At 39.3% G+C, this 25,932-nt stretch overlaps 1 protein-coding gene across 3 annotated transcripts in view; it reads left to right on the top strand.

Annotated features, from left to right (window-relative positions):
- Window positions 1–25,932, top strand: part of LOC124605189 (activated Cdc42 kinase Ack) — a 509,613-nt gene that overhangs the window by 51,480 nt on the left and 432,201 nt on the right. For 2 of the 3 annotated variants that reach the window (XM_047136704.1, XM_047136705.1), the window contains exon 3: window positions 21,099–21,346. The exons of the other annotated variant lie outside the window; for it this stretch is intronic. In XM_047136704.1, the coding sequence (XP_046992660.1) occupies window positions 21,099–21,346 (248 nt within the window). The remainder of the gene's footprint in view (window positions 1–21,098; window positions 21,347–25,932) is intronic. 3 annotated transcript variants of the gene reach the window in all.

Genomic DNA, 25,932 nt, shown 5'->3' with positions numbered 1-25,932 from the left:
TCAGACTTCAAGAAGAATATAATAATTGCAATCCCAAAGAAAGCAGGTGTTGACAGATGTGAAAATTACCAAACTATCAGTTTAATAAGTCACAGCTGCAAAATACTAATGCGAATTCTTTACAGACGAATGGAAAAACTGGTAGAATCTGACCTCGGGGAAGATCAGTTTGGATTCCATAGAAATATTGGAACACGTGAGGCAGTACTGACCCTAAGACTTATCTTACAAGGGAACATCCCCATCGCACCCCCCTCAGATTTAGTTACAAATTGGCACAGTGGACAGGCATTGACAAACTAAACACAGATCAATCGAGAAAACAGGAAGAAGTTGTGTGGAACTATGAAAAAAAAGCAAAATATACAAACTGAGTAGTGCATGCACAGGACAGGCAACATCAAGGCTAATGTGAGCTCAGAAGCGCCGTGGTCCCGTGGTTAGCGTGAGCAGCTGCCGAACGAGAGGTCCTAGGTTCAAGTCTTCCCTCAAGTGAAAAGTTTAATTTTTTATTGTCAGACAATTATTATCTGTCCGTCCGATGCGATCACTTTTTTTGGAGTGGTTATCACATCCACAAGAAAACCTAAATCGGGCAAGGTAGAAGAATCTTTTTACCCATTCGCCAAGTGTACAAGTTAGGTGGGTCGACAACATATTCATGTCACGTGACGCACATGCCGTCACCAGTGTCGAATAGAATACATCAGACGTGTTTTCCTGTGGAGGAATTGGTTGACCTATGACCTTGCGATCAGATGTATTCGGTTACCATTGGAGAGGCACGTCCTTTCGTCTGCTAATCGCATGGTTTTGCGGTGCGGTCGCAAAACACAGACAATAAACTTATTACAGTGAACAGAGACGTCAGTGAACAAACGGACAGATCATAGCTTTGTGAAAATAAAAAAAGTAAAATTTTCACTCGAGGGAAGATTTGAACCAAGGACCTCTCATTCCGCAGCTGATCACGCTAACCACAGGACCACGGCGCTCTTGAGCTCACGTTAGCCTTGATGTTGCCTATCTTACACATGGACTACTCAGTTTGTATATTTTGCTTATTTTTTTCATAGTTCCACACAACTTCTTCTTGTTTTCTCGATTGACCTGTGTTCAGTTTTTCAAGATCTATCCACTGTGCCAACTTATAACTAAATCTGAGGGGGGTGCGATTGAGAGGTTCCCTTGTTAGAAGAAAGATTAAGGAAAGGCAAACGTACATTTCTAGCATTTGTAGACTTAGAGAAAGCTTTTGACAATGTTGGCTGGAACGCTCTTTCAAATTCTGAAGGTGGCAGGGGTAAAATACAGGGAGCAAAAGGCTATTTACAGTTTGTACAGAAACCAGATGGCAGTTATAAGAGTCGAGGGACATGAAAGGGAAGCAGTGGTTGGGAAGGGAGTGAGACAGGGTTGTAGCCTCTCCCCGATGTTATTCAACTTCTCCCCGATGTCTTCAATCCGTATATTGAGCAAGCAGTAAAGGAAACAAAAGAAAAATTCAGAGTAGGTATTAAAATCAATGGAGAAGAAATAAAAACTTTGAGGTTATTCGATGACATTGTAATTCTGTCCGAGACAGCAAAGGACCTGGAAGAGCAGTTGGACAGAATGGACAGTGTCTTGAAGGGAGGATGTAAGATGAACATCAACAAAAGGATAATGGAATGTAGTCGAATTAAGTTGGGTGGTGCTGAGGAAATTAGATTAGGAAATGAGACACTTAAAGTAGTAAAGGAGTTTTGCTATTTGGGGAGCAAAATAACTGATGATGGTCGAAGCAGAGAGGATGTAAAATGTAGACTGGCAATGTCAAGGAAAGCATTTCTGAAGAAGAGAAATTTGTTAACATCGAGTACAGATTTAAGTGTCAGGAAGTCTTTTCTGAAAGTATCTGTATGGAGTGTAGCCATGTATGGAAGTGAAACATGGACAATAACTAGTTTGGACAAGAAGAGAACAGAAGCTTTGGAAATGTGGTGCTACAGAAGAATGCTGAAGATTAGATGGGTAGATCACATAACTAATGAGGAGGTATTGAATAGAATTTTGGAGAAGAAGAGTTTGTGGTACAACTTGACTAGAAGAAGGGAACGGTTGGTAGGTCATATTCTGAGGCATCAAGGGATCACCAATTTAGTATTTGAGGACAGCATGGAGGGTAAAAATTGTAGAGGGAGACCAAGAGATGAATACACTAAGCAGATTCAGAAGGATGTAGGTTGCAGTAGGTACTGGGAGATGAAGAAGCTTGCACAGGATAGGGTAGCATGGAGAGCTGCAATTAACCAGCCTCTGGACTGAAGACTACAACAGCAACAACAACAACAACATCAACATCAACGACGTCACTCCCATGGACGATTATGTCATTGAGATACACTAAGCAGTGGAATGGTTTTAAACCTCTAAGTATTCCGTCCAACAATATCTGGAATGTTGCAAGTGCATTTTTTAATCCGTATGACATTCTTCTGAATTGGTAGTGGCCTCAGGGTGGCAAAAACGCTGCTGTGTGTCAATCTAGTGGTTCAGCAAGACAAGAAAATGAAATAAATTAAATGAATTCTTATGTTTAATCATGAGCCTGGCACTACCTAGCCATATGCCCCCAATGATTACACGTGTAACATTTGACTGGAACTGATTTTGTACACGCAGCTGAGTGACCGTCAGTGTTAACACTGTGCTCATCTAACACGCACTAACCAATCGTGACTTCCATTATCTAGGCAAATCCTCTGGTTCTTGCTTATACAAAATGCATGGCCATCAAATCTCTTCTCCATGATTGAAATACAATCAGAATTTTCTGTACTCACTGTACTGTAGGCTGCAGGTTCAGACATCCCTCTTAGAAGGAAATGTCGATGTTCTGACACCAGTATTAGATGCCCCTACGACTGTCACACTTAAAAAGTGAAATGAGATATCAGGACGATAATAGATTTGTTCAATTAACTTCTTTATTCTGGCCCTCAGCTGTGGTACAGCAGAAACAGCTTTGTGGAGGCGTCCAGTTGCCTCTCGTGCGAAACAAATGACGCCCTGTATTGCTGACACTGCAGAGATGGGGACCGAGCAGGGAGTCATTTGAATGCCGCTGTGAGCGACATCTCCAGCTGTGCCCATGATGACAGTGTGCCAGTACAGCTGATGATGGCCATTACCTCCCTCCAGTCACCGGGCAGCTTTCCTGCTCTGGCGGCAGCTCTCTCGTAACTTAGGTCAGGTTTCCCTGTTTTGTGGTCGAACAGTAGACCCTGTACTGCATTCCAGGACATCACTTTGAGTGTCACAGACTCATAGTGCAAGCTGCAATATCGAGATGAGAATGAGTGGCTGAGTACCTACACATGCTCCGTACTCTGTTCATTTAAGGCTTAAAGCATGTACTCCAAACACTTCTGTGATGGAAAGTGTGGAAAGGCTTCTGTCTTGATCGCATATTGCAGCATCTGTAGTTGCTATACTGCTTCCAGCTGGCTATGCTTTGTAACATCTGTCGGCTATGTTTTGCTTCAGCTGCCTGCAGCTTACTGTTGGTACTCTCTTCTGCTCTGATGTATTTTTTGACTGAATACAGTTGATACATAACAAATATGTTAAACAATGTAAAAATGTTGACCTTGACAGTAATTGTTAATTTGTGAATATTAGAGGACCTCGTATTTTTTGTGACAAATTTGGGGAAAACCTCATCTTATAATAACCCAATTATAAGACGAGGTTTTTCCCAAATATGGTACTTCAGTTGTAGCCAACAAACGTCATTGTGCAAAGAAGTTGCGATCTATGAACTGAGATCACACATAATGTAGAAAAAAAGGAAACGTATTGAACCATACATTAATCTATATTTATTATCTATTTGAAAATAAATTCTCAGCGAGAATAGCAAGAGAGAGAGAGAGAGACAGGCATATTTAAGGCAAGGATCAGGTGACACTGAAAATGAAATAGACTACATTTTATCAAATAATAATAGTAACAAAAAAATTTGGCGTAATTTCCACACAAACTTAGTTATGTATGTAGATAGTTCACCCATCCCGAGAATCAAGAATTTTCATTCTTGTCTGTTACTGATATCAGTACTTAACAAGTGAACAGACAGACAAATAAATAACAAATGAAAAAAATACACACATCAAAAAACATCTTGCATCACCCCGATTCCGAGAGATCGGGAACCTGTACAGAAAATTGGAATAGAGATCAACATAAACATCATTTCTGCCATTTTTATTGCTCATGAAAATCACACATTGCATGTTGTACCACCATACAGCGAGACCTTCAGAGATGGTGGTCCAGATTGCTGTACACACCAGTACCTCTAATACCCAGTAGCACATCCTCTTGCATTTATGCATGCCTGTATTCCACAAGTTCATCAAGGCACTGTTGGCTCAAATTGTCCCACTCCTCAACGGCGATTTGGCGTAGATCCCTCACTGTGGTTGGTGGGTCGTGTCGTCCATAAACAGCCCTTTCCAATCTATCCCAGGCATGTTCGATAGGGTTCATGTCTGGAGAACATGCTGGCCACTCTAGTTGAGCAACATTGTAATCCTGAAGGAAGTCATTCACAAGATGTGCATGATGGAGATGGGAATTGTCGGCCATGAAGACAAATGCCTCGCCAATATGCTGCCGATACAGTTGCACTATCGGTTGGAGATGGCATTCATGTATTGTATGGCCATTACGGTGCCTTCATGACCACCAGCGGCATATGTTGGTCCCACATAATGCCACCCCAAAACAGCAGGGAAACTCCACAGTTGCTGCTCTCGCTGGACGCTGTGTCTATGGTATTGGTTTGCTGTATGCCACATATGGATTGGAAGAATTTCTACTGTGTCTAAGGCATTCAGCCCGACTGGATTGCCTCCAAACATGTCTCTGACGAATGTCTGGTTGAAGGCATACGTGACACTCTTCGTTGAAGAGAACGTGATGCCAATCCTGAACGGTCCATTCAGCATGTTGTTGGGCCCATCTGTACCGCGCTGCATGGTGTTGTGGTTACAAAGATGGACCTCACCATGGACGTCGGTCGTGAAGTTGTGCATCATACAGCCTACTGTGCATAGTTTGAGGCATAACACAATGTCCTGTGGCTGCACGAAAAGCATTATTCAACACGGTGGCGTTGCTGTCAGGGTTCCTCCGAGCCATAATCCATAGGTAGCGGTCATGCACTGCAGTAGTAGCCCTTGGGCGGCCTGAGCGAGGCATGTCATTGACAGTTTCTGCGTCTCTGTATATCTTCCATGACCGAACAACATCACTTTGGTTCACTCAGAGATGCCTGGACACATCCCTTGTTGAGAGCCTTTCCGGCACAAAGTAACTATGCGGGCACGATCGAACCGCGGTATTGATTGTCTAGGCATGGTTGAATTACAGACAACATAAGCTGTCTAATAGGCGCTGCTCATGAATGGTTGTTTACATCTTTGGGCAGGTTTAGTGACATCTCTGAACAGTCAAAGGGACTGTGTCTGTGATACAATGTCCACAGTCAACATGTATCTTCAGAAGTTCTGGGAACCGGGTTGATGCAAAACTTTTTTTGATGTGTGTATATTTAATGAAAACATTATTATGCTGAGTTGCAGATAGGTACAACAAAAAGACTCTCACAATTAAAGCTTTTGGCCATTAAGGCCTTCGTCAACAATCTACACATATATGCATGCACACAGACTCGTGCAAATGCAACTCACACACACGACTGCAGACTCAGGCAACTGAAACTACACTTAATGAAAATATAAAACTTAATGAAAATATACTTAATGAAAAAAAAATTTTTTTCATGTAAAATGAGATTAACAATTTTCAGATTTTTTTCTTTTACTTGTTCTCTTGAAACCTTTCTTGTCAAATTTCATGATTCTAGATCAATGAGAAGTAGCCTGTGGGTTTTGATGAGTAACTTTTGCAAGTATCAAAATGTGACATAGGTGGCAATATCTTTTGATTGCACCAACTTAGAATCTTAACTTTCTTACGCCACCAAGGTATCATAGACCTTAGTACGTAATTTTAAGTTCAACTTCATATGTCTACCTGTTCTAAGAAAAATGGATCTTAAGAGATTGACAAATAGACTGATGGACAACAAAGTAATTCTATTGATATTCCATTTCTACCAGTCAGGGTATGAAACCCTAAAAACTCTACAGGATGTGATGGTGACCCTGTAACTTTACAGCATATCGAGTGATCATGGCCTCATAAGATGCTAGATGCTTTTTTTTTTAAAAAATAAAAAAAAAGTCTGGCAGGATGTTGTATAAACATATTTTGAGAATTTATTCAGAAATGTTGAAAGTACATCAGATTAATTGACACTAATCACATCTCTGAGAAAGAAAGGTGTACAGGGACACAAAAAAAAAGTGGAGTTATTTAATAAAGATACCTTTGCAAACAGCAAAGAGGTTTTAGATACAAGAAAGTTAAAGGAAAAATCTCACTGAATTCAACAATATATTGATAAGTATGAGAGATGAAGGGGGGCAGTTAAAGTATGAAGGAAACAAAGTAGAAACTGAAATTTGGTGCATGCTACATTTCATAAGTTAAAATTATAGATGGCACAAGAGCAGGCAAAACTTTGCAAGTAGTCAAAGATTTCTTTAAATATTTCACAATATGAAAAAGAAATAGAATAAGTTAAGGGAGAAAACGATCATATTCTGGAAGTAATAACAAATGAGCTAGACACATTAATTTGAGTGATGAGAAAAGAAAGGAGCTATGACATAGTGGTATTTTAGTTGATATGTGGATGGCTTGCAAAAAAATAGTACAAATAGAACTCACAAAATTGCTTAAAAAAATTATTGTGCAGGAAAGCTGTTCCCCAGGAATGAAACAGTGGTGCAATTATTATATTAATAAAAAGGAGACAGGTAAAAAAATAAATTCTAAGATAGCCACTGAAGTTATCAGAAAAAAGTCCACAAATTAAATTTTAATCAAGCAAAGTGGTAAGCTAGCTTTAGAACTGGATACATCACAGTGGACCATTTGCTACAAATAAACAAAATTCTATAAAGAAACAATGAAAATAAATTGTCACTCTGTTTGGGATTAACAGATTATTTTAAAAAAAAAGTAAGTTTGTCATTCAACCAAACCTGAACAAACAATTCTCAACAAAGAAAATACTAATTAAAACCACATTAATGCATTGAAACATATTTATGACAGTGCTATAGCTTAATCAGGACAGTGGGCAATGCAGAACTAGTGGAGAAACGAGTTGTAGAGAATGTACCATCAAAGCCCTTTTCTAAAGTCATAAAGGACGTTCTCAGACCCTTACACTGGATAAATGATGATGTGTTGCCATGTGCCTCTGATGTAGATGAGCTTTGACTGTGAATGGAATAACTTCAAAGAGGAAGTTTGAAAGCAGACCCGGGACCTGGTAATTTATTTGATTTCTTCACAATGACACATTTAGTGCAAGTTAACCGTATGAGTATTACCATAGAATTCGCATGTATGCAATGTCACGGTTGTATGGCACAGTTGTGAGCCTTGACAAAGGACATTGAACCTGACAGAGAGCTGTTGTGCAGAGAGAACCTTTGTGTTAGAGTAAACTTTGTGGTCTGCACCAGCTGTCTCCAGTGTAAAAATCACCTCAAGATGGCTGAATGCATGTCAGCTGAAAATTGCAGCAAGATTTCGACATTGTCTGATTGGAATCCTGGAATCTCGTGTAATATTTATAACACCCAGAAAATTTCGAGAAATTCATGGGTCCTGAAAAGCATTGTAAATTTTTATTTTAAAATGTTGATTCAGCATTAGTTTTGTATTTTAGATTAATAATGAATTTTGTATTTAGGGCTGTTGACTCTGGCAACTTTGTAGAAAGAAGAGGAAGTAAACAGAATAGTAAAACTGACAAGGAGTGCTTCAGGTAACCAAATGTGGCGTTGCAGTATTTACTGCAATACAGCTCTCTGCACTAGCACATTCTGCGCACAAGTACTGCAGCGTATATCCATTTGAACGTACTTACTGTAGTCAAGCCTTGGTGTCCCTCTACAATTTTTCCATTTCAAACCCCCCTCCCCCATGCAAATCCCACCTTCTTCCCTTGTGACATGGATAATTCCTTGATGACATGGCATGTGTCCTATAAACCTGTTTCTTCTTTCATTCAAAGTTTGCCAGAAACATCTCCTCCCTGCTCTGCCTCCTCTCCCTCCCTATTCGATTCAGTTATACAATATACCTGTGTAAAAAACAGTATTTTTCTCTTGTGTCACAGTTCAAAGTTTTTTCTTCTCTTCTTGTCTGAACTGTTTATCATACATCTGAACTGCTTATCATACATATTTCATTTGTGTGCAAAGCTAACACTCTAAACAAATACCTTTAGAAAAGACTTTCTAACACTTAAAAGTGTTAAGGACTTTCTCTCTTTCAGTAATACTGTTTTTGCTAATGACTCTGCAGCTTTCCTGTCTTCTTTGGTGATCATCAGTCAGTTGCTGTTCATATAACAAAACTTTTGTTTCCTAATCTAAATCCTTTAGAATAAGCTGATTCGATTCGACTATGTTTTGTTCCCATTGTTTCACTTTTGTTGTTATTCACTTTATAACCTCTTTCCAAGATACTATCCCTTCAACTGATATTCAAAGTCCTTTACCATCTGTGCCAAATTGACAGTGTCACTGGTAAACTTTGAAGTTTTTATTTCTCCTCCTTCAATTTTCATTCCCTTTTTAATTTTTTCTTTGTTTTGCTGTACTGTTTGCTCAGTGTATAACAGAGATTGTCTGACATTGGGGAAATGCTGCACGTCTGCTGCACTATCTTCTCAACTACTCCTTCCCTTTCATATCCTTCAGCTCTTATAACTGCAGTTTTGTTTCCTGTACAACTTGAAATAATTTTATGTTCCCTGTATTTTATCCACGCTACTTTAAAAATTTCAAAGTGTGTTTCCAGTCAACATTATCGAAAGCTTTCTTTAAGTCTACAAATGCTACAAACATAGGTTTACCTGTCTTTAACCTATTTTCTAGGATAAGTTGTAGGGTCAGTATTGTCTTGCATATTCACTGGAGCCCAAACTGATCCTCCAAGATCTACCAGTTTTTTTTTGTAAATAATTAGTGTCAGTAATCTGTTGCAATCACTTATTAAAGTGACAGGTCATTAATATTGACACCTGTCAGCACCTGTCTTTATTGGAATTGAAATTACTACTTTCTACTTGAAGTCTAATGTACTTTGACTGTTTATGTAGGTACAGTATGTCAACACTTGTACCATTAACTAGGTTCCAAGCCACTGCAGGCTCATCATCAGATGGAGGTGTTACAGGAACATAGTTCTCTGGATCTTGTGCAGCTAGACTAGGATTATGATGCTAACTTCTAGCTCCACTCAGCCCAAAAAATAATGTTCCTGTAATACCCCCATCTGACGATCACCCTGCATTGGCTCACAAACTAGTTAGTACTGCAATAAATTTTATCAAATTCAAAAAGCGACTGGTATCGTTTTGTACCTATGTAAACCACAAACTATCATTGGCCGCAGTTTTTATTGACAATGGATGTAACAATTTGAGAATATTTTATGTCTCGCACCAGGTGAAGTAGTTTTGTTATGGCTGCCTCTCTCAAGGATATCAGCTGTTCTGAGGGAATGTATTCTACTCCAGGGGCTTCTGTAGCGTTGTATTTGGCTTGCAGCCATTCCTGCTCAGCCATCTGGCACTTTGTCAATCTCATTGTTTAGACATTTGTTCTCAGTTTTACCCTGTTCATTTGCTGCATTTTTATATTTTTTCCTTTGTCAGTTAAATCTGATAACTCCTGTGATAGCTGAGGATTTCTGCTAGGCCTCATCTTTTTACCTATGTGATCCCCTGCTGCTTTCCTATTTCATCTGTCAAAGGTGCCCATTTGTCTTCTACTGTATTCTCCCCCCTTTCAGTCAATCATTGCCTAATGCTCTCTTTGAAACTCTCAAAAACCTCTGGTTCATTCAACTTGTTAAAGTCCTGTCTTCGTAATTTCTGACATTTCTGCAATTTCTTTAGCTTTAATCTGCAGTTCATAATCAGTAAATTATGGTCAGTGGCCACATATGCCCATGGAAGTGTTAGCTAAACAAGATTTTCAAAACTTAGTTTCCAAAATTTCCAAAAAGGAAAGTGAGTGATTGGTATATTCTTTATTGAAGTGAAAATTTGTTTGGGAAAATTAAAGAATGACGAAGAGAACAGAACAGCTTACCTGCATCTCTCCTCCAGATGATATGATGGGCATGCTTCCTGCCCTTCCTCAAGCTGGTCCTTCTTCCCTAGTAATTATCTAGAAGCTCTCCCTGGCGCCAGTGATGGAATTTCTCCTCCTGAAGGTACGCACAGGTCCCGCAGCGTCTCTCTTTGTATTCTGTATGGAATAGCGGTTATGACTAATAATAATGGGGTGAGAACTTTTAAATGCAAAAACCATTCAAAATGTAAGGAATGATCTGCGAGCGACATGGAGATTTTTTCGGAATTGGGAATGGTCTGATTGGGGAACAGTCTGGCGTCGAGGACATAATAACTCTAAAGGATATTAGAGGTGATCAGGACTCATAGCAAAGTGAATGGACTTAAGATGGACCAAGGAAGTTGTTTGACTGATATCCAAAGGTATTAAATGATGTCTTGAACTGAGATCAGCAGATGACATTTGAAAATGTGCAGCAGCAATGTGGTTGCATATAGCTGTGGTAATGCTTGCAAAAGACTGGAGGAGGACTCTAAGAAGCAATGGATGTCAAATGGTGATTTTATTATTATTATTATTATTTATTGCAGTAAACACAGGTTCAAACAACACACACATATTATGGAGATGCTTTCGGAACTCAGATGCAAGTCCTGGAGGGAAGGCAGCATTCTTTTTGTGGAACACTATTGAAAAAATTGAGAGAACTGTCATTTGAAGCTGATGGCAGAACGATTCTGCTGCCTCCATGAAGATAAGATACGAGAAATTAGGACTCATATGGAGGCTTATAGATGGTCGTTTTTCTTCCATTCTGTTGGCGAGTCGAACAGGAAAGGAAATGATTATTAGTGGTATGGGGTACCCTCTGTCATGCGCTGTATCGTGGATTGTGGAGAGTCGATATAGATGAAGAAATGAGTTCACTATGCTGGATTTGGTGTTTTATCAGTATGTTAATGGACTCTTCTGTCGGTTCTTGGTAGAACAAAATTATAATAGTTTGCTTTTGAACAAAAGCAAACTAGTGCTGTTTATTTATTTCATCAACAATTGGACACTTTCCAAGTGTCTAGGACTGTGTGAGGTATTGGTGGATGAGTCATGTTGATCCCAGTAAAGTGGCTTTTCCCAGTTGGCAGACACATATTTCATTGATGCTGGTGATTTTTGAGTGCCCCGTGAAACGTTTTGGCACTGCTCCCAGTGTCCTGATAGCCACTAGGATCACTTTCATAGGCTTACACCAGAGTTGCTGTGTTTGCATTTTGTATTCCTTGTGTCTGGAAGTTTTACAGCTCTTTTCTGGTCGATTCTGTTATCTCCTGGGGTGGCAATGTCAATGATCAACATTTACTCTCTCTCCACAGTTATGATGTGTGGTGTATTGTGTTGTAGCATTTGATCTGTCTGAGGCTGAAAGTTGTTGTTGTTGTTACAATTATCCATAAATTGAATAATTGTTGAAGCTGATCCCCAGTCAGTCTCGTTGTCTATGTGGAGGCATTCTTAGTTAGTTAGTTGGTTGGTTGGTTGTGTGTTCCATTGATCAATCACACGGTACAGTAGCCGTTATGATGTGGAACATGTCAAGTGCACAAGAAATGCGCATATGAAAAAAGATTTTTTAAATTTATTCCTATTCATTCATCTATGCTATAGAAAGAGTTGTCAAGGAGTTTGTTTATTTTTGAAGCTATTACTGCTATCTATCTACATTTTATTTCATCTGGTAATTGTCGAAAATTTTTATGGCAGCATATTTTACCCCTTTCTGTGCCAAAGATAGGCTGAGTAAAGTATAGTGTAAGTCTTTCTTTTTTCTGGTATTATGATCATGAACATCACTGGTGTTTTTAAACTGGTCCATGTTGTTGAGAACAAATTTCATTAGCAAGCAAATGTACTGCGAGGCTGTTGTAAGAATTCCCAATCTTTTAAAAAGATGCCTACAAGATGTGCGACTATGAACCCCACACATTGTTCTAACCACTTTCTTTTGAGCAGTGAATACTGTTTGTCTAAATGTTGAGTTACCCAAAATAGTTTACTAGTTTCTATATCCTCAAAATTGGCAATTATTTTGATTACAAAAGTTGCTGAACCTACTCGCTTTAGAAGATCCAAAATATGAATTTTCCAATTAAGATTCTCCTCTATATGTACACCCAAAACCTAGTACGCTCTACCCCATCTACTGACTTCTGTTGATATGCTATATTTACTGAAGAACTGTACTTTTTGCAGCAGAAAATTGGATGTACTGTATTTTCTCAAAGTTTAGAGCAAGCCCATTTGCAGAAAACCAATTAATGACTTTTCCAAAGACCTTATTGGTATCATTTTTAATTGGAGTTTCTTTTACCGGATTAATAATGATGCTTGTATCATCAGCACTGTCAGTTCGGCCTCCTGTTTCAGATAGAAAGGGAGGTCGTTCACATATATCAAGAACAGAAAGGGACTGTTGATTGAACACTGTGGAACTCCTAATGTAATTTCACCCCAGTTAGATGAAGTGGCAAGCTTATTTAAATCACTTGACCCATATAAGGAAACTTTTGCTTCCTGTTCCGTAGGTATGACTTAAACCAGTCATATGCTATTCCATTTATACCATAGAATTGTAATTTCTGTAACATAATGTCATGGTTCACACAATCAAATACTTTGACCAAGTCACAGAAAATTCCTGTTGGAGACATTTTACCATTTAAAGGCTCTATTACGTGGGCAGTGAAATTGTATATTGCTGTCTCAGTCGAACAGCATTTTTGAAGTCTGAATTGTGATTTACTAAGTATCCCATTACTGTTGAGGTGGCTAACCACTCTTGAGTACATAACTTTCTTGAAGATTTTTGAAAGTGCTGTAAGCAAGGATACTGCCCGATAATTATTGACATCTGTGGTGTCCCCCTTTATAGAGAGGCCTGAAAATGGCGTATTTTAAACTGTCTGGGAAAATACCTAGAATTAGTGATGCATTACATATGTGACTCAGAATATCAGCTGTAATTGCACCACATTGTTTTAATGTCTTATTAGAGATGTCATCTATTCTGACAGAACATTTATTTTTCAGAGATTTAATAATTTTACTTATTTCACAAGAGGTTGTTAGGTGAAACTTAATCTGACTAATTTTTTTCAAAACAGACTCTTCCATGTACTGCCTGGCTTTTTCTTTTGAGCTGTTCTCACCAATTTTTTCTCCTACACTTAAGAAATGGTTGTTAAATACATTAGCTACTTGTGCACTGTTGGTTAGGATGGTCTCATTCTCTTTAATAGTAATACTATCTACCCCAGTGGTTACTTTTCCTGTCTCCCTTCTAACAACATTCCATATTGATTTCATTTTATTGCTGGAGTTGTTAAGTTCTTCTCTAACATACATATTTCTTGATTTTCTTACAACTTTTCTCACTATGTTACAATAATTTTTATAGTGTAAAACTACTTCTGGATCTTTACTAGTTCTTGCTGTCTCATACAGTTTTCTTTTTCTTTCTGAAGATACTTTAATACCTTTAGTAATCCAAGGTTTCTTTGAAAAGTGTGTGGTGTTTCATTTAGTAATTTTCTTTGGGAAACAATGTTCAAAAAGGGATATAAATTTATCAAGAAATATGTTGCATTTATCATTAGCATTTGGCTCATTATGTACATCTTCCCAATTAACATTTCTTAAGCTTTCTGTGAAGTGAAGTGCTCTATAGATACCGGGTTGAACGACCTCACACTTTTACTTAAGGGTTTCCGAACTGTACACCCTGTTAGGTTTTGTAAGTCAATCAGTTGTGCATCATGGTCTGACAATCCATTTACCACAGGGAAAGAATGTGTTTGTTTTAAATCCTCTTTCTGTACAAATACCTTATCTATTAGTGTGCTACTATATTGAGCTATATGTGTAGGGAAAATGATCACTGATTTTAAGTTATATGTTGTTAATAACACTACTAGTTCACTTTTCCTGTCAAAATTACTTAGAAAGTTTACATTGAATTCACTACAGATCTTCTTTTTGTCTGACAGACAGCATAATAGGGAGTCAAACTTTTTTATGAACAGCTCCCAGTCTCCTAATGGGGACTTGTACACTGTTGCTAATATCAATACTACAATATCTAGCTGAAGTTCACATGCAGAAACCTCAAAGTGCTGATCAACACAAAATTTGCTTGCTTCTACAGTTTTGCATTTATAACCTTGTTTTATGAAAATAGCAACTCCTCCTTTATACATCCTAGATCTAAAAGTGTAAGATGCTAAATTATACCCACTTATACTGACCCTATCCGTGCCCACAGTTACAGTGTGTTAACTGTAATACGGCAGAGTTGTGAGGGGAAAAAAGGACAGGTATACACTCGCACACACGCACATATCCATCCCCACATACAGACACAAGCAGACATATTTAAAGACAAAGACAAATATGTCTGCTTGTGTCTGTATGTGAGGATGGATATGTGCGTGTGTGCGAGTGTATACCTGTCCTTTTTTCCCCGTAAGGTAAGTCTTTCCGCTCCCGGGATTGGAATGACTCCTTACCCTCTCCCTTAAAACCCACTTCCTTTCGTCTTCCCCTCTCCTTCCCTCTTTCCTGATGAGGCAACAGTTTGTTGCGAAAGCTTGAATTTTGTGTGTATGTTTGTGTTTGTTTGTGTGTCTATCGACCTGCCAGCGCTTTCGTTCGGTAAGTCACCTCATCTTTGTTTTTATATATAATTTTTACCACGTGGAATGTTTCCTTCTATTATATATATATAAACTTTGGTGAGTTGTTGTGTGAACGCCCGAAAAGAGTAATGGACAATGTTTCAATAGTTAGGTCACTGTAGCATGCGTAACGCAATTGATTGCCGGCACAGTAGCTCAGCGTGTTCGGTCAGAGATTTAGCAGCCCTCTGTAATAAAAAAAACTGAGTTAATCGATCGACAATGAACTTAAACGGATGTCTTACGACGTCCGCTCCGAGCGGATGCAACAAATGAAAGTGAACAAAATGATATTTAAAAAAAATTAGGTAAAGGCTTGTCATGCAGCGGACCTGGGTTCGACTCCCACTGCACGCAATTTTTTTTTCCTATTATTTCATTCCTCACAATGTTAAGCTATTAATTATAAAATTTAAATATACTTAAACAGGTCATATAGTATAATGTAACTGTCAATCTCTGTATATAAAAATATATATAAAAACAAAGATGAGGTGACTTACCGAACAAAAGCGCTGGCAGGTCGATAGACACACAAACAAACACAAACACACACACAAAATTCAAGCTTTCGCAACAAACTGTTGCCTCATCAGGAAAGAGGGAAGGAGAGGGGAAGACGAAAGGAAGTGGGTTTTAAGGGAGAGGGTAAGGAGTCATTCCAATCCCGGGAGCGGAAAGACTTACCTTAGGGGGAAAAAAGGACAGGTATACACTCGCACACACGCACATATCCATCCACACATACAGACACAAGCAGACATATTATGTCTGCTTGTGTCTGTATGTGTGGATGGATATGTGCGTGTGTGCGAGTGTATACCTGTCCTTTTTTCCCCCTAAGGTAAGTCTTTCCGCTCCCGGGATTGGAATGACTCCTTACCCTCTCCCTTAAAACCCACTTCCTTTCGTCTTCCCCTCTCCTTCCCTCTTTCCTGATGAGGCAACAGTTTGTTGCGAAAGCTTGAATTTTGTGTGTGTGTTTGTGTTTGTGTTTGTTTGTGTGTCTATCGACCTGCCAGCACTTTTGTTCGGTAAGTCACCTCATCTTTGTTTTTATATATATTTTTTCCCACGTGGAATGTTTCCTTCCATTATATCTGTATATAAAAATGTATGTATGTCTGCCCTCTGTGCGTTCCCAAACCATTCATCCGATTGCGATGAAATTTTGGTGATTTGTTCTCCCTACACCCACGAAGGTTCCTAGCAGGGGGGGGGGGGGAAAAAAAAAGAAATAAGACACATTCTTGAGGAGATATGACGTCATAAACAATGAGATGCCACCGTGGGAAAATACGCAGATTTACGCATCCACTATTTGAGAATGAGAGCACTTAGCGACTAGCAACAAACCTTACATACAATTTCAAACCTTTACGAAAATTTTTCTTGCTGACACCCCCCACAAATTAATGTAAGGAAAAAAGGTTGCGCTTACTACATCTTCTCAGTGCATACCGTAAATCTGCCGCAGTAGGCATGTTGTTTTAATGTATTATTACGTTACAATTAACTCTAATCGCAACATATTTCATACAGTATCCACATATATCAGTAAATGCGCCGGCAAATTTATGTCTCTTTACGACATATAATTCAGGAGATACGACGTGGTAAACATCGAGATGCGTGAAAAAGTGCCGAGTCAGGCATGACGTTTTGTTCTATTATTTCTTCACTACTAACACTATTTGTAGCACGTTTTGCAAACACGTTAAAAAAAGTATATAAAACCACAGGCGTATTCCTAAAAGACGTTGTGCCAAAATTTTAAATCAGTCGGTCAACAACTTCCTGAGATTTCTTCTGTTGCGAAGCATGGGCGTACAGCTAGTGTTTAATAAATATCTGATCTGCAGCAATGAATGGCAGATTGTTTTTTGTATTTATTTGAGATGTCATACTTTTGTAAAAACATTTAAAGCCATGTGGTCCACCGCTTTCACTGTCACTATGTTCTGTTTCTGTGTTGGATTAAAATAGAACAGAAATACAATTTACAACAAACTAATTGGAGATTGTTGTTGTTATTTATTCAAGCTGTGATTTTTGTAAAAACGTTTCACGCCATGTGATCAATCACTTTCACTGTCACTGTCTTCCGTTTGTGTGTCTGAGTCTTCCTCACTTACATCTGATGTGGCTGTGTTAATGATAATTTCGTCCACAGCAATTTCGACGACACCATCACGTGCCCAATATTCTTCTTCTGTCTCTCTAACTTGCTTGAAATATCCCTTCCAATCATTGGCAGTAACCGATTGGAAAGCTGTGTCCACAAGATTCAGCATGTTTGTGGCAGCCAAGTCCCCTGATATGTTGTGCTCCCTAACATGCCTTTTTATCTTCGCCCATGCTAATTCTATCGCGTTTAAGTCGCAGTTGTAAGGTGGCGAGCGAACGACCTGGTGGCCTTTGCTTTCAGCCAACAGGTTTACAGCAAAAGACTTCTGAGCTGGCTTATTCGCTTGTACTTTTGCACACAGCTCGTCCTTCCTCATACTCTCATCACAGGGGATCAGGGGATATTTCTGTGTTGCAGCCACTCCAGCATTCGCACTTTCGTGTCAAACTTCGTTGGAGCTCTCTCTGTTTGCCTGTTATGGTAAGGAGCGTTATCCATAACTATTACTGAATTAGGCGGGAGATTTGGCAGTACCTTCTCTCTGAACCATTTCTCAAAGTTTGCCGAATTCATCTGACCGTGATAATCGCCCTTTGTCGACTTTGCCCAGAACGTAAGTTGCCCTTCCTTGACGAACCCATTCTTGGATCCGACACTTGCAACGATCAGTCTTCTCCATGAGCTCCCCCATGTAGTGACCCCAACGACACTCTCTTCACGTAAGCCACCATTCCTCTGCCAACATTTATTAAATGTTAAGTTATTATCGATCCACGATTCATCGAGATAAAATATTTATCTGCCTGCTTCCCTGAAGTTCTTCATGTCAACAATGAAACGAGATCGCCAGTGCACAATGTCTGGACGTTCTAACAGCACATGCCTCTTGTTTTCCGCCTTACGCCATATGAATCCCATAGACAAAAGTACTTTTCTCAGCGAGACAATATCCACTTCCAGCGCTGAATAAAATTCCACTATCGTGTGGCGAATGACACGCTGGTTGAAATAATCGATCATTACTTCGATTTCTCCACTTCTTTTCCTAAGTTAAAAGAGAGAGAAAGATTTATAAGAAAATGCCTTCTGCACTGCATGTATTTTTTTGAATTTGGAAATGTACTGTAATATGAATGTGTTTCGAAATAATACAGTAACCAGTGGTGTTTCCATACAAAGCAATACAGTAGCAAGGAAAAATGAAATATAAGGTAATTCGGACGAAATAGGGGGCTCCTTCAAAGTGATCTCGAGCAAAATATCTGAAATTGAAACTCACCTTTTCTTGCCAGGCGTTTGTGGTGATACGCCAGGATGATTCTTGGAAACTGTTTGAATCTTCCAATGCTATGCATGCTTTGTCCTGTGTATGTAGCAGCTCTCACTGAAGATTTGTAAATGGGGTGAAGCAATTTTTTCTGCTCCCTTTCCCTTTCGCAGCATTCAATCGCACGCAATATAATTTTGCGAGCATCGCTACGTAATACTGGTTCCCTTCTAACCGTAGGCCTACCGGTAGGGGTTGTTGGCGACTCCCGAGATGGGCCAGCAACTGCCTCTTCACTCATTTTGATAATGTTTAGCACAACTGCACAATAAAAACACACAGAACAGTACAGCGCAAAACAATAACGAAGTAGACGACAATGGCTACCTTGTACAACACAGTCAACTACGTAATGTTGGCAGCAGTTGAAACTGCATGCCTACCGAAGCCTCCCGACGTTTACCGACTTCTACCGATTCAGGACTAGGGAGAGGTCTGCCATCTAAAAGTTTACACACTGTACATGATGTTCAGACAGACAGAGAATATCAATCTCATTCTTGTTCCATAAAAACACGGGAGAACTGCTGTAAGTCAGTAACATCTTGCAAGATGTTACTGACTTACGGCAGTTCTCCCATGTTTTTATGGAACAAACAGTACGCCGGGAAAATTTCAAACATCACAATCTCATTCTTATTTTCGAGATCATCTAAACACACTAATAGCTCATCTACTGTATTTATTTACCCCTGGTATTTTGATGATTGAGTTGATACTGCCCTTAGCTTTACCCCTATTTACTGTGCATGAAGTTTCTTTTATTCTATTTATCTGGATTGTCATCTGTCTGGAATCTGGCTTTAACCTAAAAAACCTGTCGGCCTGGACCCATTAACCACAGGGATCACCCCTTGTGTGACTGTGGACCTCCTTACAGTTTCTGCTAATAGAGAAGCTAACTTATTTTTCCCCATCCTATTCAGGAGCAGGCCTTGTGTAGTGTATCCCCACCTACCAGTACACCTATGTGAGATTTTGCCACTGTCTGGAGCATCCTGTTCAGCTCAGTGTTAACATGCCTTACAGCAGTGTTTACCCATGGCTGATCATGGCACTGAAAGACCTCCACAAACCCCACATTTCTGTGCTCAGTTGCTGCTCCAATTTTATCCTGGTCACTCCTAATACTGTATCTTGGATTCATAGCCAGGCTGTTTCCTGCTCCCCCAACTATAATTACCTGACCTTCCTTCTCAAAGTCCCTACATAGCTGACCTATGTTTTGTTTCGACCTACTTTCAACTACATGTTTGTCATGAACTTTGTTTTTTCAAAGGATATTTGTAGTCCTTCATTGGCTGCTTGTTTATTTGTTCTTGGGGATTATCTAGCGAATCAGTAATCAATGCCATGTCATCTGCGAAGGCTAAGCAGTCAACAGTGATTTTATTTGGATTCCTTCCTAATTCAATCCCTTTAGTATTGATGGCCTTCTTCCATTCTCTAACTACCTTCTCTAACACACAATTGAAAAGCAGAGGTGACAAACCATCTCCCTGTCAGACACCTGACTTTGTTTCAAATGATTATGAGAGCTCTCCCCCTAGACTTTTTATCTATCCTATGAAAAACCAAAGTTCATGACAAAACATCTGTAATGCTCCTCGAAATATTGCAGTTGACAACAGTACAATACACAAAACAAGAGTCCTTTAAATACCTAGGAGAGTGGATTACATACAATGCAAAAGAAAAGACAGCTATCGAACATAGTGTGCATAAAATGGAAATACTGGTTCATATAACCAAAAACGTTTATAACAAAAAAATCCATGTCCTGGAACACGAAATTAAGACACTACCAAACAGTGGCCAGACCTGAAGCTCTGTATGCGGCAGAAAAACTTAATCTAACAAGAAATGGAGATCTTGAGGAACTAGAGATGGTCAAAAGAAGAATTTAAGGAAAATACTGGGAGCTAAAAGAAAAGATAATGCTGAATACTGGTTAAGACCAAACAGAGAGCTATACTTGAAAACTGAAAAACTAACTGCTGTAATGAGGAAGAGAAGACAACAGTTTTTTGGGCATATATTCAGAATTGATAACAACAGACTAACCAAGTGGATATTCACATTACTGAATAGCTACAAATGAGTTACAGAGACAATTGCCAAATCATTGAACTGAACACAGAGGAGATGTGTCGTGGCCGGATTGCTCGCCAAACTTGATGCCTCTGGATTTTTCTTGTGGAGAATCGTAAAACCCACTGTTTATAAGGACGTTCCAACTACACCTGAAGATATGCAAGAGAGAGAGAGAGAGAGAGAGAGAGAGAGAGAGAGAGTGTGTAACAAAACTTTAGTTACCTACCAAGAACATAATGTGATTCAGACTTAGTGTTCAGCCAATTATTCGTTAAACATTGTTAACTGCTGTGTGGTTAACTTCCTTGCTCTTACATGGCCACATTCCTAATCCTGACATTACTGAAGGACAATCCTTTTTGGCAGACAGTATGGGAGTTGATGACCAATTTCCTTGCATTACTGCCACAAAAAATTAGTAATTCCATTTCTTATTTATCTTCTTTAAAACTAGGTAAATATTGGAAATCTTAATGATTTTACATTTCATATTTAAGGTCTATTGATTGAGGATACTTCGTAATCTCACTGGCACAATTCTACAGGTAACTCGACTGTCACACTTTGATTATGTACGAACAGAAGACCTCGAGAAAATTGGCATGGGGAAGCCAGGCATCCGCCGCCTGCTGGAGGCTGTCAAAAAGCGCAAAGCGGCACAGTGGAAGCGCAATTTGCTGGCCAGGCTGGGGGCAGCTGCTGGCAGTGGAGGTGGCGGTGGAGGCAGCCGCCGTGGGGGGGAGGACTCGGCTCCCCTTCACCTCACGTGCCTGATCCGCGAGAAAGACGTCAGGTTTGTGTCTCTAATACTGTCCGTACAATTTCCGTACCATATACAAACTTTAAGCTGCAATTGCATTCTGTTCAAAAGTTTGCAGTCTCCAATGAGAGAGAGAGAGAGAGAGAGAGAGAGAGAGAGAGAGAGAGAGAGATATCATTCAACTACCACCATAGATTTTTTTGTGCTGCAGCCTTCAGGTACATCAGAATATTTTGAAACTGATATCACAAATTTTGATCATCTCCTTTGAATTTCTTTCTTAACTGTATGACACACTAAAAAGTATGTTGTGGAAGTTAATCTGAAGTACTGTATATGTAGAACTTGAAAATAGGAGTGTTCATTGTAACATAATTCACGATTGATGATAACAACGAAAAGCCACATAATTAGCAACTAGAAGTCAACTTTGTTAATATAATCAATTGGATATGCCTCTTATGCCCTTGTGTTGCAGTGTTACATAATGTGAGGAATTGCCTGTTCTTCCATGCCACTGTCCGACTAGTTGTGCAGTGGAAAATACACTGTATTCCACTTGTGAAGCAGAACAACACCACACATGCCACTGTTGGTTTCAGTGGCATCTCAAAGCAGCCTCGGGTGGTTGTTATACATACTATGCTTCAGAGTGCCAGCTGGACAGCTTGGGTCCCTGTCTGCCTAGACTCATTTATTGGATTGAAATTGGTGGTTGTTAGGTTCTAAGCTGTGTGACCTGTTTCCTTACATGCCACTGTTATCCATTTTTAGGGTTCCATACCTCCATATTTAACCCTTGCAGTAGTGGTTTTCAAACTGAGTTTGTGGCTCCTCTGACCAGTTGTGTACTTTCCGTGGCTCTGCTATAGGATACCGAGTAAAAACTGAAATAATTGACAAGAAGTTCTTGAACTTGTCAAATTCTTGTTGTTGTCTTCAGTCCTAAGACTGATTTGATGCAGCTCTCCATGCTACTCTATCCTGTGCAAGCTTCTTCATCTCCCAGTACCTACTGCAACCTACATCCTTCTGAATCTGCTTAGTGCTTTCATCTCTTGGTCTCCCTTACTATTTTTACCCTCCACGCAGTCCTACAATACTAAATTGGTGATCCCTTGATGCCTCAGAAAATGTCCTACCAACCGATCCCTTCTTCTAGCCAAGTTGTGCTTCAAACTCCTCATCTCCCCAACTCTATTCAATACCTCCTCATTAGTTATGTGATCTACCCATCTAATCTTCAGCATTCTTCTGTAGAACCACATTTCCAAAGCTTCTGTTCTCTTCTTGTCCAAACTAGTTATTGTCCATGTTTCACTTCCATACATGGCTACACTCCATACAGATACTTTCAGAAAAGACTTCCTGACACTTAAATCTGTACTCGATGTTAACAAATTTCTCTTCTTCAGAAATGCTTTCCTTGACATTGCCAGTCTACATTTTATATCCTCTCTGCTTCGACCATCATCAGTTATTTTGCTCCCCATATAGCAAAACTCCTTTACTACTTTAAGTGTCTCATTTCCTAATCTAATTTCCTCAGCACCACCCAACTTAATTCGACTACATTCCATTATCCTTTTGTTGATGTTCATCTTACATCCTCCCTTCAAGACACTGTCCATTCTGTTCAACTGCTCTTCCAGGTCCTTTGCTGTCTCGGACAGAATTACAATGTCATCGAATAACCTCAAAGTTTTTATTTCTTCTCCATCGATTTTAATACCTACTCTGAATTTTTCTTTTGTTTCCTTTACTGCTTGCTCAATATACAGATTGAATAACATCGGGGAGAAGTTGAATAACATCGGGGAGAGGCTACAACCCTGTCTCACTCCCTTCCCAACCACTGCTTCCCTTTCATGTCCCTCGACTCTTATAACTGCCATCTGGTTTCTGTACAAACTGTAAATAGCCTTTTGCTCCCTGTATTTTACCCCTGCCACCTTCAGAATTTGAGAGAGAGTATTCCAGTCAACATTGTCAAAAGCTTTCTCTAAGTCTACAAATGGTAGAAACGTAGGTTTGCCTTTCCCTAATCTTTTTTCCAAGATACGTCGTAGGGTCAGTATTGCCTCACGTGTTCAAACATTTCTACGGAATCCAAACTGATCTTCCCCGAGGTCAGATTCCACCAGTTTTTCCATTTGTCTGTAAAGAATTCGCATTAGTATTTTGCAGCTGTGACTTATTAAACTGATAGTTTGGTAATTTTCACATCTGTCAACACCTGCTTTCTTTGGGATTGCAATTATTATATCCTTCTTGAAGTCTGAGGGTATTTCGCCTGTCTCGTACATCTTGCTCACCAGATGCTAGAGGTTTGTCAGGACTGGCTCTCCCAAGGCTGTCAGTGGTTCTAATGGAATGTTGTCTACTCCTGGGGCCTTGTTTTGACTCAGGTCTTTCAGTGCTCTGTCAAACTCTTCACACAGTATCACATCTCCCATTTCATCTTCATCTACATCCTTTCCCATTTCCTTAATGTTGTCCACAAGTACATCGCCCTTGTATAGACCCTCTATATACTCCTTCCACCTCTCTACTTTCCCTTCTTTGCTTAGAACTGGGTTTCCATCTGAACTCCTGATATTCATGCTAGTGGTTCTCTTTTCTCCAAAGGTCTCTTCAATTTTCCTGTAGGCAGTATCTATCTTACCCCTAGTGAGATAAGCCTCTACATCCTTACGTTTGTCCTCTAGTCACCCCTGCTTAGCCATTTTGCACTTCCTGTCGATCTCATTTTTGAGACATTTGTATTCCTTTTTGCCTGCTTCATTTATCTCATTTTTATGTTTTCTCCTTTCATCAATTAAATTCAATATTTCTTCTGTTACCCAAGGATTTCTACTAGCCCTCATCTTTATACCTACTTGATCCTCTGCTGCTTTCACTGCTTCATCCCTCAAAGCTACCCATTCTTCTTCTATTGTATTTCTTTCCCCCATTCCTGTCAATTGTTCCCTTATTGTCTCCCTGAAACTCTGTACAACCTCTGGTTTAGTCAGTTTATCCAGGTCCCATCTCCTTAAATTCCCATCTTTTTGTAGTTTCTTCAGTTTTAATCTACAGTTCATAACCAATAGGTTGTGGTCAGAGTCCACATCCGCCCCTGGAAATGTCTGACAATTTAAAACCTGGTTCCTAAATCTCTGTCTTACCGTTATATAATCTATTTGAAACCAGTCAGTATCTCCAGGCTTCTTTCATGTATACAACCTTCTTTTATGATTCTTGAACCAAGTATTAGCTCTGACTATGTTATGCTCTGTGCATAATTCTACCAGGGGGCTTCCTCTTTCATTTCTTCCCCCCAATCCATATTAGCTCTGATTATGTTATGCTCTGTGCAAAATTCTACCAGGGGGCTTCCTCTTTCATTTCTTCCCCCCAATCCAAATTCACCTACTACATTTCCTGATCTCCCTTTTCCTACTATCGAATTCCAGTCACCCATTACTATTAAATTTTCATCTCCCTTCACTACCTGAATAATTTCTTTTATCTCCTCATACATTTCTTCAGTTTCTTCGTCATCTGCAGAGCTAGTTGGCATATAAACGTGTACTACTGTAGTAGGTGTGGGCTTTGTGTCTATCTTGGCCACAATAATGCGTTCACTACGCTGTTTGTAGTAGCATACACACACTCCTATTTTTTTTATTTATTATTCAACATTCTGGTTCTGCACCAAGTGCATCTACATTATACACTTTACAAAGTTTTGAAAATGTTGCGTGTGTGAAACCTGTTCCAATTTCTTCCACTTTTCTTTTTACATACTGTTTTCTTCTGGAGTTTTTTACCTCTCATGGATGTTTAATGGGGAATATAGTTGCAGAAACTAACATTCAACGTATCAGTTACTTCACATCAAGGAATATAAACATCTGCATTGTCTTCTTCAGTCTCACATTCGGATGGTGGTGATTGCTCAGGTAGATTGTCACTAAATACTAAATTTCTTCTTGTAGTGAGTGTGCCAATTCCTGCATAATGGATGTAATGTTAATACTATTACTAGAGGACCAAGATATTTCTACAATACCTTGGGCAGATTTCTAACAACTGTAAGTGGTTTTTCACTTTTCGACACCACCTTCTTGTGTCTTTTTTCATGGTCCACACACCTCACTCTTTCACTACTGCATTCCCTTACTGGCATTGTATCTAACAACGAATTCAAACGAAACACAAAACTCAATGTAGAATGGTTTATGTGCAAGTCCTTGCTCTCGTGTTATAAACAGGAGATTGCTGGAAACAATCTTGCTAACATGCATATTTTACACTAGAAATTCAGTGATGTGTAATATGCAGAATGTTGAAAATTTTTAATACTTACGTAGGAAATTATTGGCCACTGTGTCTGCACTGACTACTAACATATTAACCAAACAGTATTGTTTGTAATTCTCAAAAGTTTTTGAATGGGGGTTTTTGAATAAATAATTTGTAAAAATGCAATTCTTTACATTTTTTGTAATAAATATTTACATAATACAGTTATCTAGAGCAGAAAAGATACTGTTTATATACCGAGCGAGGTGGCGCAGTGGTTAGACACTGGATTCGCATTGGAGGACGACGGTTCAATCCCGCATCCGGCCGTC

Source organism: Schistocerca americana, chromosome 3 (assembly GCF_021461395.2).
Source record: "Schistocerca americana isolate TAMUIC-IGC-003095 chromosome 3, iqSchAmer2.1, whole genome shotgun sequence".
Lineage (NCBI taxonomy): Eukaryota > Metazoa > Arthropoda > Insecta > Orthoptera > Acrididae > Schistocerca > Schistocerca americana.
This window is presented reverse-complemented; position numbering and strand designations above follow the sequence as displayed.